We start from the raw sequence: 17664 nt of genomic DNA on the forward strand, positions 1-17664 counted from the left end.
AAAAAATAGTGAAACATTTTAATTCAGTGGTTGCAGCAGAAAATGGATATGATAGTGACACAATTCCTTATGTGGGTGAGTGAACAAACTTGAAGAATAAAAACTTGTTAAATAACATGCTGATAAACTGGTGACACAATATAAACATTTTACATATGTATGTGTGTGTGTGCGGCTCTTTTGAATTTTGTAAATATTGGTAATAAACAGGGATAAAATATATGTCTTGGCTTTTTTTTTTTCACTTATCACCCCTTTAAAAATCCTCATGGTTTATATTTTTACTGGTAACAATCGTTAATAACAACATTAATAATTAACTATATAATGAAAAGTGTGTATTGTGTACTTGTCGAAGATAAAGCATGAGAGCTTTTCTTCACACTGGTAAAAATCGGTGTTAATAACAACATTAATAATTAACTATATAATGAAAAAGTGTGTATTGTGGACTTGTCGGAGATAAAGCATGAGAGCTTTTCTTCACACTGGTAAGAATCTGTGTTAATAACAACATTAATAATTAACTATGCAATAAAAAAAATTGTGTATTGTGGAGTTGTCGGAGATAAAGCATGAGAGCTTTTCTGCACAGCGATGGACACGCAAAGGCAAGTTTCTTTATTTTTATTCTATTTCTAACAGTGATTCGCTATTTTTTCTTGTCACTATAAAAAAACTAATTCAATTTTTTTTATCACATCTGTCGCCATTTTCCTTGTTTTTTGTTTAATTCTTTTTTATGCATTGAGGTTAATCGAAACATAACTTTAGACTTTTACATGGAATTGAAACATAGAATGTTGCCTCCTTTGATTGAATCGAACCTGTGACTCCTCTTTGATCACAAAACAATAGTGACGGCCATCTTGCTTATTTTACCTACTCTTTATGCATTTAAGCTAATCGGTACTGGGGGCCCCACACGGCAAAACAACAGATTCTAATTTATGTTTATACATTAGCGGTAAAGTCTTTGCGTTGTAATCAAAAGGCATTTTGTTTTGATTTTTAATATCTGTTCCTGCATAAATACTAATGGGGACTCAACACACTTCTTTTTTTTTATTTTAAAAACATCATCATTATCAGCCAATTTGACATTGTGAATCGAACCCGGGACCTTTTCATTACAGCATAAACATCCTATTTCCAATTAGTTCATTTTCTCTTTGTGCACAAAAAGCTAATCGGAACTTTTAAACAAATACAATTGAATATTCCATTTTCACCAACATTGGGAATCGAACCCTCAACCACTTGGTTAAAACATCTCGCGGAATAAAAAACATAATCGGGACCTATAATGGCGGGACAAAACAATTGGCCTCATTTAACTACCTAGAAAATCGAACCCGCGACCTCTTCATTACCAGGCGACAACATTAACCACTAACCCAAAGCCGCCATATTGATTTTATTCAAACACTATTTATGCACAGATGGACTAATCGGGGACCTATAATGGCGGACTAAACAATTGGCCTAATTTAACTACCTAGAGAATCGAACCCGCGACCTCTTCATTGCCAGGTGACAACATTAACCACTAACCCAACTCGATTTTCTAACTCAGCCATTTTGTTGGCTTTATGTACACACAGGCTAATCGAGACCATTCAATATTGACATCGTCGCCTTGTAATCAAAGGGTCCCAGGTTCGATACTCGGTGGAGGCACATAGTGGTCCGAATCACCACTTTTCAACAGTAGGTCCAATCCTGATTAGTTTTACCGTGCATAAAATGGACTTAAAAAACTAACTCAATCCATCAATCAATCAATATTGACTCTACCAGGAATCGAACCCTCGACGCCTCTTGTTTTACAGAGCAATAACCTTAGCCGCTAAGCTTTCGGGGTACAGCAAAATTCGGCGCCATCTTTAAATCATTTCTTCATGTGTTTGCATCATACGCAATGGTTGCGCGCGCATTTCCTCCACAGTCACACACACACACACACACACACAAACATACGCACGTGTTAGGTTAGCATACATCAAGAAACAACGTGACAAATCCATTGACCCCCCCTCCCCCCACCGCTTCCGATGTCTTCAATGTGATCAGACACGTTCTGCTGACAACAATAAAACCGCTCGTACACCGCTACGATCGGATGTAACATAACACCAGTCGCATCGAATTTTTGCTGACGCGTAGGAACGAAGTGCTGATTTCAGATTTAAGCACATTCCTGAAACGTAAAACTTTATCAGGATATTCTGAATATAAATCATCTTCGTGCGCGTTACAGAGGGCAATAGCTGCATCTGAAGTTGTAGGAACGAAGGAAGAACTGCTAATATTATCCATACCCTTCCTCAGTTAAAAACACCGGCAGTATTTGAATGCCCCATACTTTGCTCCGTGGCAGTTTGAGGTGCTTTATCATTAACATATTAAAATCGTGTATGCTATGGAAGGTCACGAGACAGAAGAAAAGCCAAGACAAAGCGCTTTATATTCAAGAAAATAATAATTGGATAAAATTATTGTCCGAGCAATTTTTGCGTTAAAGTTTCACATGAGAAATGAGAATTGATTTGACTTTTTGAGACCCCTTACTTAGAGCTCCCACCCGCCTCTGACTTGACGTAATCATTCAAATTATAACGTTAAACTAGAATATAAAGCCAGATAAGAAAATGTTTTAATTTTATTGCTTACAAAAATTAGCCTTTTCTATCTTTCTCACTTCCATTTATTACGTTTTTCGTATCAACCCCATAGGACGCGAGGTCCCTATATGCGCGAGGCCCAGGGTGGTCGCCCACTTCGCCCACCCCTTGCTACGCCAATGGTTATACAACCTCAAGGCACCTGCGGCTAGCAGAAATTAAAATATTTCCATGCGTAGTGAAATATAATGGCCGTTGGCAACACTGATAGTAGTGCTCGCCTTCTACCTGCAAGAACTACATCGAGTCTCACGGGTCTTCTTAAGACCCGGGTAATAGAAAAACCTGCAGGCATCGATACTGTGTACGTACAACTGTGACGTGAAGCTCCCTTGCGCGATGTCGAACACCTGGGCTTGACGTGCGTGTTGCATATTATTGTAGGCGCGCCTCCTCGCAGACGGGTTTTTTCCGGGTCTTGTGCAGGTCTCTAGATACACTTGTTCATCCGCTCAAACCAAGTGTGAAAGCACTGGGACCACACATCTGCAGGCACCTCTTGAATGCACTGAACGAAGGCCGTGACTGCCTCCTCGGGAGTAGGAAATGAAGAACCTCGTAATGTATCCTTGATTTTAGGGAACAGGAAGAAATCACAAGGGGCGAGGTCGGCACTGTAAGGAGGATGAGTCATTTCTTCGATGTTGGGGGCTTTGAAGAATTCAATTGTTCGTACTGCTGTATGGCTGCGCGCATTGTCTTGATGCACAATAATGCGACTTCGTGGGCGTTTTTCACGAACTTTCCGTGCGATCTCCGGTAAACAAACCGTAGTGTACCATTCAGCATTAACGGTCCGACGTCCCTGTAGCGGCACTGTTGCAATATGGCCCGTCCGACTGAAGAAAGTGGCAACCATTTGTTTGCCAACACTTCGTCCCTTCCTGACTTTTGTTGGTGGGTCTTCATCCGGGAAGATCCACTGCGTCGACTGTCGTTTGCTCTCGGGTTCATAACAGTACACCCAAGTATTGTCACCTGTTACGATGTCATACACTGCATTTGATTGTCCTTGGTTAAATTTGTCCAGCATTTTCATGCACCATGTGACCCGTGCCTGCTTTTGCTCCTGAGTAAGATGGTGTGGGATCCATCTGGCACAGAGCTTCCTGACACCAAGGCGGTCATGCAGGATCGTTTCAACCTGACTCATACCAATACCCAGTGTTGCACTAATAACTGCATATGTCACCCGGTTATCCTCCTCTATCATGCGACGCACTCTGTCGACGTTTTCTTGAGAAGTTGCTGTCACAGGAAGACCATCACGTAATTCATCACTGAGTTTCTGATGTCCACGTCGAAATTCTAAAAACCAATTAAACACAGTCGCACGGCATGGAGCTTCCTCCTGAAATTCATTTCGGAGCCTTTCATGACATTGCTGCTGCGTTAAACCTGCTCGAAAATCGTAAAAAATCATTGCTCTGAAGTGCTTCCGTGTTAAATCCATTTTACTGTACACACACGACAATAATTGACTAATTTCTGGCACACAACAATTAACAACTATAAATTCTGCAGCATTATCACACTTCACAGACTACTAACTTCAACATATCCTAGAGACAATGTATTGCTGCAATCAGTGTTGCCGCATCTAAAAACTTTTAATGTCACCCACGTATAATATGTATTTACATTTCTAACCAGTGGCATAGCAGCCGCCCCAACAACACCCGCAATGCGGGAGGGCCCCGAGGTGTAATTGTTAAACACTTCAAAGGGGGGTAGCTAACTGTTGTACGTCTGTTACCCTCTGACGTCATCGATGATACATATACGTTGTAGTATTTTCGATATTTTTTTTTACCAAAGGACACCCAATATTTTAGTTGCAAGGGGGGGCCCAGGGCACTGCGCTACGCCACTGTATCTGACATATTTTTGGTACATATAAATCCATTCCATTGGAGAGATCCAACGGACGGTAGTGTAATCCAAGCAGATAGCAATGTCCAGCACCAGGACAATATCCCTACGGGCTATTTCATTCACTCCATGCATGGATTTCGTCACAGTTAATTGGGCTGTCGTAAAGTAAGCAAGGGAGGTAAAGAACCAAACATGTGCCAAGGGTGCTTTAGGGTGATGTAAGGGTAATATACCCGTCATGCAAGTGCAAAGCAACCCCTCCGACCCGTCCCCCGCAGAGACGGGTCCTTCCAAATCCACCGCCCTTGTTAACGGTCTTCCTCCCAATTTGCCTTTTCTGGAGAGCCCCCGGGGTCTTTATTGCCAGAGTGGCCCTTCTTTGCCCGGCGTGCTTCCGTCCATCCTCCCCTCCCTCGTGGCAGGTGATGGCGGTCACGTGACAGGGGAGGACACGGGTGGGGCGTGTGGAGCGCTCGGTGGTCGTGGCGTGGCAGTGAAGTTCGAAAGAGAGCAGGGAACGGTTGTAGTGCGTGTGATGAGCCTCGAGATGGTGACCACAGTGGGCGCCAAACCTTCCACACCGGCCAGCGAGAGTCGCAAGGTAAGGACATTCCTATACTGTTCCTGCATTGCCATTCAGTATGCAGCTTGCTTTGTTGGGGATGTGAAGCCTAAGTTATTTCAAGGAAACGTTAAATTAACGCAGAAATTTCAACACGTGAATGGAAAAGCAGCTCAGTCCAGGGATTTATACAGAATTTTTCATTGAGTGGGGGGCGTAATTTCAAATTTAGGAGCATGTAAGGGTAAATTTTAAGCGAAAATGACCATAAATTGAGCCTTTTTGAAAATTTTAGGCGGGTGTTGAAGAATTTTGGGGGAGGGGTCAATATTGGTGGTATGTGGATAAATCACTGGATCGATCATCTAGAATACTTTTTTTTACAGAAATAAAACTCGCCTTTATATATTTTGGAGTGCGGAATTTCAAAAATTATACATTAAAACTTTTAACGAACATTTCTTAATTCCCGGCATAGGTACATGGGGTATAGAGAGAGATAACTTCTTAATAACTGATATATCAATAACGGACACTGAAAACTATTCCCCAGGGGCGATTTAAAACTTCCGAACAATTTACAACCGTGAGGGAAAAAAAAAAACAATGGAAATTGCTGAAATTCGGAGGTGACATTTTTGCAATAAGACCAGATTTCTTTGGCGCGTAGATTTGGTGGCGGCCAGACTTTTTTACGTCATTTTTCGGCCTCTTTGTTTTAAATATGCATGTACTGTTTTTATATGTGAACGCACGCGGTCGTCTAGTGGCCTTGCCGATGACGTAATGGTAACGTCGTCGCCTTGTAATCAAGGGATCCCGGGTTCGATACCTGGTGGAGGCACATAAAAAATGTCGACTTCCGTGGCAGAGTCGTTAGCGTAGTCAGGGACCCAGGGTTCGAATCACGGTTCGGACATGGATGTTTGCGATTGTCTGTCCTGAACGAAAAAGTCGAGAATTGAGATAAAATTGTTATGTGGTTTGCGTGGGAAAGCTGCCGGGCTTAGGAGCTGTCCTTTTATTTAAAAAAAGGGTAGGGCGTCTGACTGCCACGCAGGAGACCCGGGTTCGATTGCCGAGGTGAGTGATCTAGGGTCCCCATATAAAGCGGCTCTGGGGCTCAGCCAACTTCTAATCAATTGGTACCTGAGGGGTAAAGGCGGCCGGAGCGTGGTGCTCATCACATCACCTCCAAAATAGCAGAGATCGAGAATGCGTGGGTCTCTATCCCTTATAACCCCTACTTGTGCCATCATAGCACGGTGCTATATGCATGGGGAACTTTACCTTTACCTTATACTGTTTTTATCTTGTGCTTGGCACGTGCGTTACGATGACAGACATGCAAGAAATAAGCTGTAACAAAAAATGTTGAAATCATCACTGTCTAGAGAAACTTAGATATATTTTGCAAATTTACGCGTAACATTAGAAATTTGGAAAATGTATGTGTATATATGATAAATTTTGTTCGTTAAGACTTAGAAGAAATCCAAAATATGAAAACACGTGAAACATTTTTTTTGGGCAAATCGAGTTTTTGTGGCATTTTAAGTTTATATCCGAATAGCGGACACTTTTCAAAAACAAACAATTTTACATTCCCCATTGGTGTTCGTTATATAGAAGTTCCACTGTGTTAACTTTGGTTGACTGGCTCTCTGGTTCATGTTATGCAGGTAATTGTAATTGAAATCAGCCTGAAATGTTGTATCGTAGGCTCTGTAGGTAGAAACCTTATTTTTCGAAATCACAATGATACAGAAAAAACATTCATTGTTGCCCGAAATTTTTATAAATGGATCAAATAACCGCAAGACTGTCGGCAGAGCAAAACGTGTGGTGTGTGTGGCGTGGAAGGGGAAATTGCGTCAAGCTATTTCGGAAAAGGATTGCAGCCGAAAGTTTCATGTACGAATCCTCTAGTGACTTAACGTATAATTTCACATGCATACATTCATGGAAATGCGTAAACTGAAAATTTTATGTTCTGTGTGCAGTATTGATTCTCTCTGCCAATTCAAATGGAATGCTTCGTCTTGTAATCAATGTGTCCAGTATTTGATCACTTTCGACACATTTCAATGCTTGCTTTTTCTTTTACTTCGGGTCCAGTTTATTGGCGTCACGAAGGAGGGTAGAACCGGGTAATTGACCTCCTCCCCCTTCCCCAGGAAATTAGCTTATCATTTCTAATCAAAACAAAGCTAAAAATTCTACTATTGTGGTGGTTGATAATAGAAATAAAATTCCATTAATTAAAATTGCAGCAGAACCAAAACAGCAAGAAAAGTTATCTTGATAAATCGAGTATCAAAATGCAGGATCAAAGTTAAATGGTCATTATTATTTCTTGACATAGAAATCATTGTTTTCATTACGGGCATCATAATGTAGAACAGCAATGCGATCGTGTAGTGTGTGTCGTTGTGAAACATGCAAAACTACATAGGAATGATAAAATTTATCCCCTCTACATATGGATGGGCCACACGAATCGCGTTGGATTCAAGTTGAATTTTACAGCATGATTTTTTTTTTGAAAAAAAAAAAAAACTTTCGTAATTTTCATAAATCGTAAATATACAAATTTATGAAATTGTGAAAACATTTTTTAAATTGTTTTCGTAAAAAGTTGAATTCCTTTTTATATGGAATTTGAACCGATTCAGTACGGTTGCCATTTCCCTTATCCGCTTAAAAGCCTGTCAGAACGTGCTGGAGTTGAAGAGTCAGAAAACTCCATTCAGTCAATCGAAGGTCATGTGATCCACAGTGAAGGCCCACCTTCATGTTCAAACTTGTTCCGCGCTTAACTTCTTTTCTCTCTCAGAAATATATTACAGTAACTTGCTTGCATAGTATTTGTAGGGAAATAATTGTCAATAGGTTACACGATAGATGCAGTTCAAAGAATTTATTATGCAATTCATATTTGAGCTAGAAGTAATTTGGATTTCCAAGGATTTGGGGAGGGGGAGGCGGGTGCCTATAGACGAGTTTTTAATTGTAATTTTACCTATATGCGTATCAATTAATATTATTTTTGTTAATTGCTGCTCATTTTGACAAGGCAGGTGGAACTTGTTCCCGGGATGCGTTGTCACTTATGAGTGCTGTTGTAGGGAAAGAGTGAAAACAACAACTTTTAGCTAACCTAGCCATTCTATGAAATTTGATCATTGTAGATAAAATGATCTCATAAACAAACACACGAATCATCGTAGTGTTAAGCATATAGTAAAGTGGGATGCATAAATATTACCATTAACAACTGTTCATCATATATGACATCTGCTTAAAATATTTTTCTAGCTTCTTGATTAAAATACGCTTTAAAACAGCCGCAGAGTCACGGGGAAGATGGTGGAGGTGATCAGAGCAACTATATATGGCATGTACAGCGCGATGCAAAAGTATTTCTCGGCAAATTGTCCATGATTATTTTCATTAATTTTTCCCTTGTATTCTACGTGTTTTAAAGGAATGAATTTTTACGTATGGTGGTGCAGAAGTTGTCATGAGCTTGTTTGGAGTTTTGTTTCAATTCTTGAAACTCACACTGCGTGAAAAAGAAAAAAAACATGGAATGGACACAATTTGCTTGGAAATATTCATGCTTTACTATATGGTTAACACTACAATGATTCGTGTGTTTGTGACATTTCCTTTCTTAACAAAGTCGATGTGATTCCTTAGAAAAAGTCCACGTTTCTTTGTGTGTGTGTGTGTGTGTGTGTGTTTATAGAGCATAAGACTTATCGCAACAATTGTATAAATTATGGTAATGAAAGAAAACAACATCCATAACTTCCCCAGGATTCGAACCGAAGACTGTTATTATCATAGTTCAACATGCTATTCTTGAGGTCAGGGGTTCATAACATTTCATTTACCACGAACTCCCTTGAAATATATTTTGTTGTTTCTCACGCCCAGGACTTAACTCAATACTTGAAGTCCTAAAATGTATCAAATATTTATTTAAAGTTGCTAATCAAGGGGAATTTAATACAAATATACGCTACAATTTATTGCAATATTCATATTGTAATTCGCAATTCCAGCCATGATGCGACATGAGGAATTTTGGGTGGGATTGCTTGTTTCAGCAAACATGAGAAAAACACAGGGAAAGTATGCACTGATTATTGAATAAATGTTTATTTCTTTTCACTGAAGTGATCTATTTTGAATACAATGTTTCGACGTTTTCATCCCATGAAGTACTTTATGAGTAGACACAATTTATTAATTAGATATTTACATTGTTGTTAGGGTATGCTTATGGACATTTTAGGTCATAATTCCTTCTTTTTTAAAAAACATTTTGATTATTTCTATGTTGTAAAAATCGTAGCCCACATATTATGATTAAAAGTTTTTATGATCCTAAAACTGAATTAATCCAATGCTCCGAGCACAGTATAATATTTTTCTATGTAGTAATATGAATTTCTGACACTCCTTGCAGATACGGAAACCGCTGATGGAGAAACGTCGCAGGGCAAGAATCAACCAGAGTCTGAACGAACTGAAAAGGATCCTTCTGGCTTCGAATTCCATCAAGAGAGAGGTAAATACAATTGAACTTGTCTTCAGAAAGCAGCAAGAATTTTTGAACGAACTCATTTTTCAGGTTTTCTAAATTGTTGACATTATGGTGGGTACCATTTTGGTACTTCTGTACCCCTCTACAACACAACTATATTGAAAATTAGAAAAGTAGCATTTGGTTATATGTTTCATAAAATTATTCGTTCATTGAGTGATTCGGATCAAACTATAAACTGTAGGTCCAGTTCCGATTAACGAATCTGAGCGTAAAGTGGACTTAAAACTAACTAAATTTGATTTTATAGAATAGCTGCAGATTTTTATTTGATTTGTTCGATAATGGAAAGAAAAATCAACAAATATTTCAGATATTTGCAACATTGATTGATTTGGTTTATTGTATTTCGCTTTTCTGCCAGTTTTGGCTAATCGCGAAGATGAAAATCAATGGTGATATGATGAAACTCATGAAAGGACAGTTCTGCTCAAGCCGGTATTTGGGCTAACAACTCCGTCACGGAGATCGGCATTTCACAATAAAATTATGACATGTATTATGAAAAGATTTTTAATGTACATTACACACAAACATTAATAGAATCGTGAAAAAATATCCTAAATAAAATTTATTTGAATGTTGCAAAGTCCAATTCATATGCTCAGATGGGCAATTCGGAATGTACTTACAGTTTAAAGTGGAATCCGAATTACTGTGTGTACCTCCACCGGGGATCAAACCCACAATATCTTGATTACAAGGCGAGACCTTTAGCAATTACTCCATCGGAAAAACCTAATGTTGCTTAAATAGAAATATATAATCAGGAACAGACAAAACTAAAAATAATTCATGCGTCAAATCCTTCTTCTCGGGAGCTAGCTTTTCTTTTCCTCTCTTCTTTACAAATACGGGCTAAGGAAGCCATGAATCTAACATAAGCTATGAAATGTGATTTTAAAACATTTAATTTATTAATTAATACAAGATTGGGTTTAAAATATGTAATTCTTGCGCCGGAGTGGTTTTTCTAAAGAAGAATCAGCTGGCAACAGCATGTATAACAATGCAATACATTCTAATATATCTAGGGTATTCGAGAAAAGGTACATACGTCACACACTGCAATTTTCTGTATTTTTCATTTAAGTCACACTGAATCAATTAAAGAAAATATTATACGTATAGTTTTATATTGGGTATTTGTAAATATTATAAACAGTGATGATCCAATATGTGTAATATGTCTGTAATGTTTGCTATTATAAGAATAAACATATGTAACTGTCTGCTGTAAAACCGACTCTATCATATAGCTGCAGACTTCTAAAATTCAGCTCAGTGCAAACATTTGTAATGGCATGTTTATTTTCTGATTTAATGATAAACGCGATGCAGGAAACACACAAACATTAAAAAACAAACATATACTGTACTCGTTATTTAAAAAAATGCTAATGGAAATTCCTGTAAGCAAATTCGAAATATTTTTTACAAATTAGAATTTAAAAATTGAGGCGCCAGGTGCAAATTTTCATTCGCCCTGTATTTTCCAACCCCTGTATATAATAACAACAATAAAGAATATTTGAACTACTTGGTTTAGAGAAGAGAAGAATGGGGGATGCCCTAAATTTACAGAACCTTGAAAATCCTCCTTAGTGCATTTAAATAGACTCAATAGACCTCCCTCTCAAGCTAGATAACTTAAGTCCTAACAGAAGTGACTTAATTTCATCAACGACAATGTAGCCTACTAAATATGAATTTTCTGAAGTCCAAAATTATTGCAAGCTTTATATACAAGTTTCTCAAAAGTACTTGCTTTAATTGAATGATAAATTAAGTTCGTTTTTACTTCGTTTTTCTGCCACCTCTGGCTAATCGCGAAGATGAGGATGAACAGTGACAAGATGACATGGATGAAGCGACAATCACAAACATATAGGGACGACACAACACGAACGAGCCCCACAGGGGATTATACTGGCTGTGAGTCCAGACGCCAGAGCCTCCCTAGTCTGCAAAATGCAGTCCAGGGTGTACTACGTGGAAGGGTGTCTTTGGAAAAGGTCAGCCCTTACACCTTAAAAAGGCATCCCACCATTTTTGTAATTTATGGACCATACTGTAATTTCTGCAGAAAATAAGAAACTTTAAAAAACACCATAGTTTTCGGTTTCTTTCGCTGCTGCCCGGCTTCTAATAGCCTAGCCAGATATTCCGAAATGTGGTGAAGAATATGCATTACTTATTTTTAGCTGCGGGTTATTAGTTTTCTGTCTTTGCCTATCTTCAACGACATATTTCTGAAAAATTTCATCATCTATCTCTGGGTGTTAGGTTGGATAACCACTGAAGAAAAACAAATATTCATGCTAGATTGAAGTACGGGGACAATTTTTTGTGCACTCCAGCATACACACACGCATATACACGTGTGTTCGGATCCTAATTTAAACAATATGTCGTGTTCCGATTAGCCGATCTGAGCATTCCGACTTCTCGAGTAGACTCAATATCCTGTAAGCTATGCAAGCCCGCCAAACATTTGTATTATGGGGGTTGCAGTTGCAACGAACAAGGGGTCGAAAGACCAATGTAATAATATTTTCACGTATTCACTGATGTTCCTTTTTGTGCCATACCCTGTCCCAACTATCTTTGGAGCAGGCGAACGAAAATAAGTTTCTACGCAAGTTGTAACGCGAGAAAGCTATACCTACTAATGAACACGCGAGAGGGAACGAGATTGCGTGGAGGTGGAAAGCGGCTGCAGTATGCGAAGCAGCGTGTACTGCTTCGCTCTCCTCCCCTTCTCTGACGCTATACGTGGTCTTGCTCCAGAGATAGATGAGACAGGGTATAAACTGTTGTTTTTTTTCCCGAAAATTTCTCCCTATTGATTGTGTTTTGTGCCTCTTGGCTAATTTGCGAAGATGGGGATGAGTGATGAAATTATGAAATTGATGAATGGACATTCACAAACAACCAAGCCCGACCGGGATTCGAACCCGGGACCCTTGGCGTCGGAGCGCGATGTGCTAACCACTCGGCCACAGGGTCGGGCTTCTCCCTATTCGAAAATACAGTATGATATTCCAAATTCTGAATATCTCCAAAACCTGCTCAAGTGGATCTTCGTTTTTCATTAACTGTGTTCTGGGCACAGGTTTAAGGTGGAGTGAAACTTAGAAATGAGACACGTGCCGAAACACAGTCGGGTTGGTCGCCAATACAACATTAGAAACTGAAACAAATTGTGTAACTATGCAGCTGGCGACAAATGTAATGGCAAACAAGCTGTTCCTTTCTATTTTCACCCTTTTTTGCTCTTTGCATTCGGTGTTGTTCTAAAGTAAGAAGTGTCTCCACGATGGTGCAGTGGTGTCATTCCCGCCTTGTAATCAAGGGGTCTAAGGTTCGATACCCAGTGGAGGAGCATAGTGGTTGGATTCCCACTTTGAACTGTAGGTCCAGTCCCGATTAACCTTGTTGTGCGTTCACTCTTTCGTACAACAAGATACGGGATCATTCCGTATTAAATGAACTCGAAACTGCACTTTATGTCACATATTTCTCACTTTTACATACCTCACTATGACATAGGAGAAAAATAATTAGATTACTTCGACGATCAAATTTAAACCATTGGGAAAAGTGACACCTAATCGCTGTCTGAAAATCGTGATATTTACTTACTCTACTAGCAGCTTAAACTTTCGGATTTTGCCATTTTAAAGTTGAAATAACTTATCTTTCGATGACAAACATGGTGTTTCTTCCGGATAGAAATCAAGATGTTGCATTGTGCTATTATTTTCATTTCGGGAACCTACATTTTCAATAGTTTTTAAGAACTTGTCAAATATTTGTACATGCCTTCTAAGAATACAACTTAACTTCAAAATACAACGTAGGTTCTCAACAGTTACATTCATAACTTGTATTTGTAAAATATCGTGTGCTAAACATCTAAAGAGAAGTAGCTGATAGCTAATAGCGTATGAATGAAAATTTAGGTAAAAAAAAGGTAAAGTGCTCCCCTGTGCTTAGCACCACGCCATGAAGGCGTATAGGGGGTGTGGGGGTAACGCCCCACACTTTCTTGATCCGGTCGTGAGTTGGGGTGATGTGATCAGCATCACGCCCCTGACCGCCTTTACCCCCCAGGGTTTCCCCCAGGTACCCATGTTATTCGACGCTGGGTGGGCGCCGGGGCCGCTTCCATCGTTAGAAAAGTTCCCGGATTTGAACCGGCTGGGGATCGAACCCGGGACCTTTAGCATGGTACTCAGACGCGTTACCGACTGAGCCACCGCGACCACCATGAAAAGTTAGGTGTCGAGGGAAAATGGAATTTATTATTTTCCTCTATTTTCTCGTTTTTAAGCAACTTTTCGTCACCTGGAATATCACCCCCATTCCTTGTTTCGTTTATTTTATTTAAGACCAACCGGTGGGTTTGCTCAATACATGGCCTTGTATGACAGGTGAATCCAACAATATAAACCTTATGGTTTAATTTATCGTTCTCATGCTATTCTCACACGGGACGAGAGGCGGAGAGACTGTTGATGCTCGCGTATCAAATTGGAATAGTCATACTGGAAGTGGCGAATACCATGCAACACCAGTTTGGATCCTTTCATGTCTTTCTGCAATTAATAACATGCAACTTTTGTTTAAAAGCCCCCTATGATTAATATTCATTCTACCTATTTGTTAAAACGATTGCCTATGCCGTAGAAATGAGACACACGAAAAGTTGTGTTTTGAGTGTTTTTACAATACAATGTTTTAAACTGTTTAAATATTATGATTTTTAGTTGCTTTTTGGATTACAGGGTGCTCGTCCATCGAAATTGGAGAAGGCCGACATATTGGAAATGACGGTGCGTCATCTTCACCGCCTGCAGCAGAACCTGGTAACGGCAGATCAGGAGGAGAGGGAGGCAGACGTCTGCGTGAAGTTCAGGGCGGGGTTCAGCGAATGCGCGCGGGAAGTTCGAGAGACGCTCGGCAAGTGCAAGGAAGTGGAAGCGAGTCTCAGGGACCGGCTGAACTCTCACCTCGCCCGGTGCTTCGACAGCCTTGGCGGAGAGGGCCACGTGTCCAGCAGCCAGGGCCCCGCGGACAGCACGAGCCCTTCCAAGGAGGAGGTCGATCGCCTGCCGGCCCCGGAGACCAAGGTGAAGGCGCAGATGGTGATCCAGACGCCCGGCGGATACACGCTGCTCCCAACAAAGCTTCCGAACGGAGATCTCGCCTTCGTCATTCCGGCAGACTTCAAGAAGATGGAACACGTTAACCTTCCCGACTCGCCTCAAAACCTCGGAGAGAGACTGAATAAGGAATGCCCGGAACCGATTCAGCCTGTGTGGAGGCCTTGGTAGAAGCTTATCGGGTTTAAAGTGAAGTTAGACTGCTATATACGCGACAGTAGCGACCGTTAACGCTACTGCGCATGCGCTAATTTGACAAGTTCGCTGGTTGAATGGAGTTGAGGTGACGCTTGCAAACGGGGAAGTAGGTTCTGTGATAATCGCGTGCTGCTGAAAAGATATTGAAGTGTCAAACGTAGTAATGTCTTCGTAGTAACAAGTGAACAATAATAAGCATACAAAGGAAGCACTGATCTGAATCTCACAGCGTAGTTACGCGCATTCATCTACTTCCATTTACGTTTTTAGATTCGTCTATTCGAGTTAGGTACGTCTTTCGTGGTGGACGGTAGCTTTATATGCTTAGATATGGCTAAGATATTCACAAATATGAATCCATTAATTCCGAGATAATGCTATTCATCATAACATGACATCATGTTGATTCTCGTACCTTCTTCCATAAAAGAGAAAATGACAAATTGGGTTTAAGGGCAACAGAAAGTCTACTTTCAAAGTTTCTTTACAACAAGAGGAAGAATGCAACCCAAATGATAGTTGTTCATGGTAAATAACGTTATTTAAACATGTACTACAATTAACTGATTGCAAATTTACTACAGTATAATATAAAAGTGCAGATTGTGACTGTTTTTACAAAACACAAAATAGTGTTAATAATAAAGTTCTTCCATCAAATCAAGTGCTCCTTGAAGACAGAACAATGCTTCCATGTACATACGTAATACATGTTGTTTAAAACTGTAAGCTTTCCAGTAAACTGCTTATTTAAGGCAATGAATGGAGACGGGATTCTATTACATTGTACCTGAAATGTCTCAAAAAAGCTTACGCAAGTTTTCAATGCTTGAGAATTTGAATGCTGTGATAATGTTTGTATATTTTACGTTATGGTCTGCTTGACTCACTTTATTCATAATAAGTTTTTCTTTCTTGTACCACTAGTTGTCATAATACCTTAATGTAATTTTGTAATTAATGCATGAGGCTTAACCTGTTCTGATTTACATTATTTTTCATGGCTATCTTCATTGTATTAAATCGTTCTGTTTTGAGACTTGAACTGTAGTGAGATACTGAGTGCCTTTTGTAATTTAAAGTTATGTTTCAGTTTATTTTAGGCTATTTCAATATTTTTGAAACTTGATTGAGGCTTTTGTGTTGAATAAATATTCTGAATTCATTTTAATATCAATTAAAAATGTTTCTAGTAAAAGACGTGACTTTTTATTTCTGAATTTATTTACAGTTTTTACATAACTTACTTGTGTTTAGTTTCAGGTAGAACTGATGGATTGTATTAACATTAGTATTTGCACCCTTCATCTGGTACATGGACAAGTTTCACTAGCTATGATAAATTATTTATTCTGTCAAGTTCAATTAAATATAAGACATTATATTTTTGATTTCCCCTACTCTATAGTACATAATAACTACATATTATGGTACTAACAAAGTAACTCAATTTCGAAACTTTTCTTGATCATTGAGTGGGTTGAAGGAGGACCACTGACAATGAACATAGAAATATATATTTCAGTAATATACTTTAGTCAATAACTTATGTCAGTTAGTATAAGGGCGTAGCAGAAACATGAAAGCTCCAAACCGAAGGAGTCTTTTTTAGGCCAACACTATTATGTCCCTCCTGAAAAAAAAAAACAAAAAAAACTTGCTTTCCCATCTCTTTGGAAAATGTTCTATGGATGTCCATGGCTTATCGTAAGTGCTGAAAAAATTAATTATTCATATCGATTGCCATGTTTCGTTTACCTGCTTCCCCCTATATTATTCACTATGTTTTATTTAAAAATAGCCCTTCTTTGAAGTGCATTAATCATGATCAATTTTATTGGATCTAGAGCTTTAACATTTGGCTGTTTATGCCCAGCATAGCAGTGCATTAATATTCATTGTTTGTCCAAATGAAATGTATCAATATTTGGTCGTTTTTTGCTATTTTGTTCAGTAAAGTGATTAATTTTGACACTGACACGTTTGTTCCCTTGCAATATGATGTTATTTTGATAATACTGTAACGGAAATATTCTCAATTGTTCGAATTTACTTTACTTAAACGTGACGCCAGCCTCCGTCACAGAATATTTTGCGTTGCACTATCATTGTAGCTAAGTTCAAATCTGGTGTATATTCAATAGTTCACGAGTTGTCCTCGTCTTTCTTTATTTCTTTCTGTTCCAGTTATTTTACGTCGTTTGTTAACATTTGGGTTAAGGGTTCGAACCTCGAATATAGTACGCACAAATACTTCAATTTGTTAGTATTGTTTTGGCAGTGTTTGGGTTAAAGAAGTCACATGATCCACAACAATGTAGGTGAAGAATGGTTCGTATAAGTCAGTGTTTCCATTAATACGTTACGTAATGGTTATTGATTGAAAATCATTTACGTTCTTCTGTCTTTTCAACCACATCAAAAATGAATATGGGTTAAGTTATAAGTCATGGCAACTATTTTTTTTTTCTGGCGAACAGGACACAACACGAAAAATCTAAGATATACGTTTGAAAGTGTATAGCATGTACTTTCGAGAGAAGCCACCAGATGGTGTATGTG

General features: G+C 39.0%; 1 protein-coding gene across 1 annotated transcript; it reads left to right on the forward strand.

Moving 5' to 3' along the window:
- Positions 1–5149: 5149 nt before the first annotated feature.
- On the forward strand, positions 5150–16232 carry LOC145987201 (transcription factor HES-1-A-like). Its single transcript, XM_083121718.1, has 3 exons — positions 5150–5160; positions 9599–9700; positions 14527–16232. Exons 2-3 carry the CDS (start codon positions 9614–9616, stop codon positions 15073–15075), a joined length of 636 nt encoding a protein of 211 aa, XP_082977844.1. The 5' UTR covers positions 5150–5160; positions 9599–9613; the 3' UTR covers positions 15076–16232.
- Positions 16233–17664: the final 1432 nt, after the last annotated feature.

This window comes from Lepisma saccharinum, chromosome 4 (assembly GCF_977018435.1).
Source record: "Lepisma saccharinum chromosome 4, izLepSacc3.1, whole genome shotgun sequence".
In the NCBI taxonomy this organism is placed as follows: Eukaryota; Metazoa; Arthropoda; class Insecta; order Zygentoma; family Lepismatidae; genus Lepisma; species Lepisma saccharinum.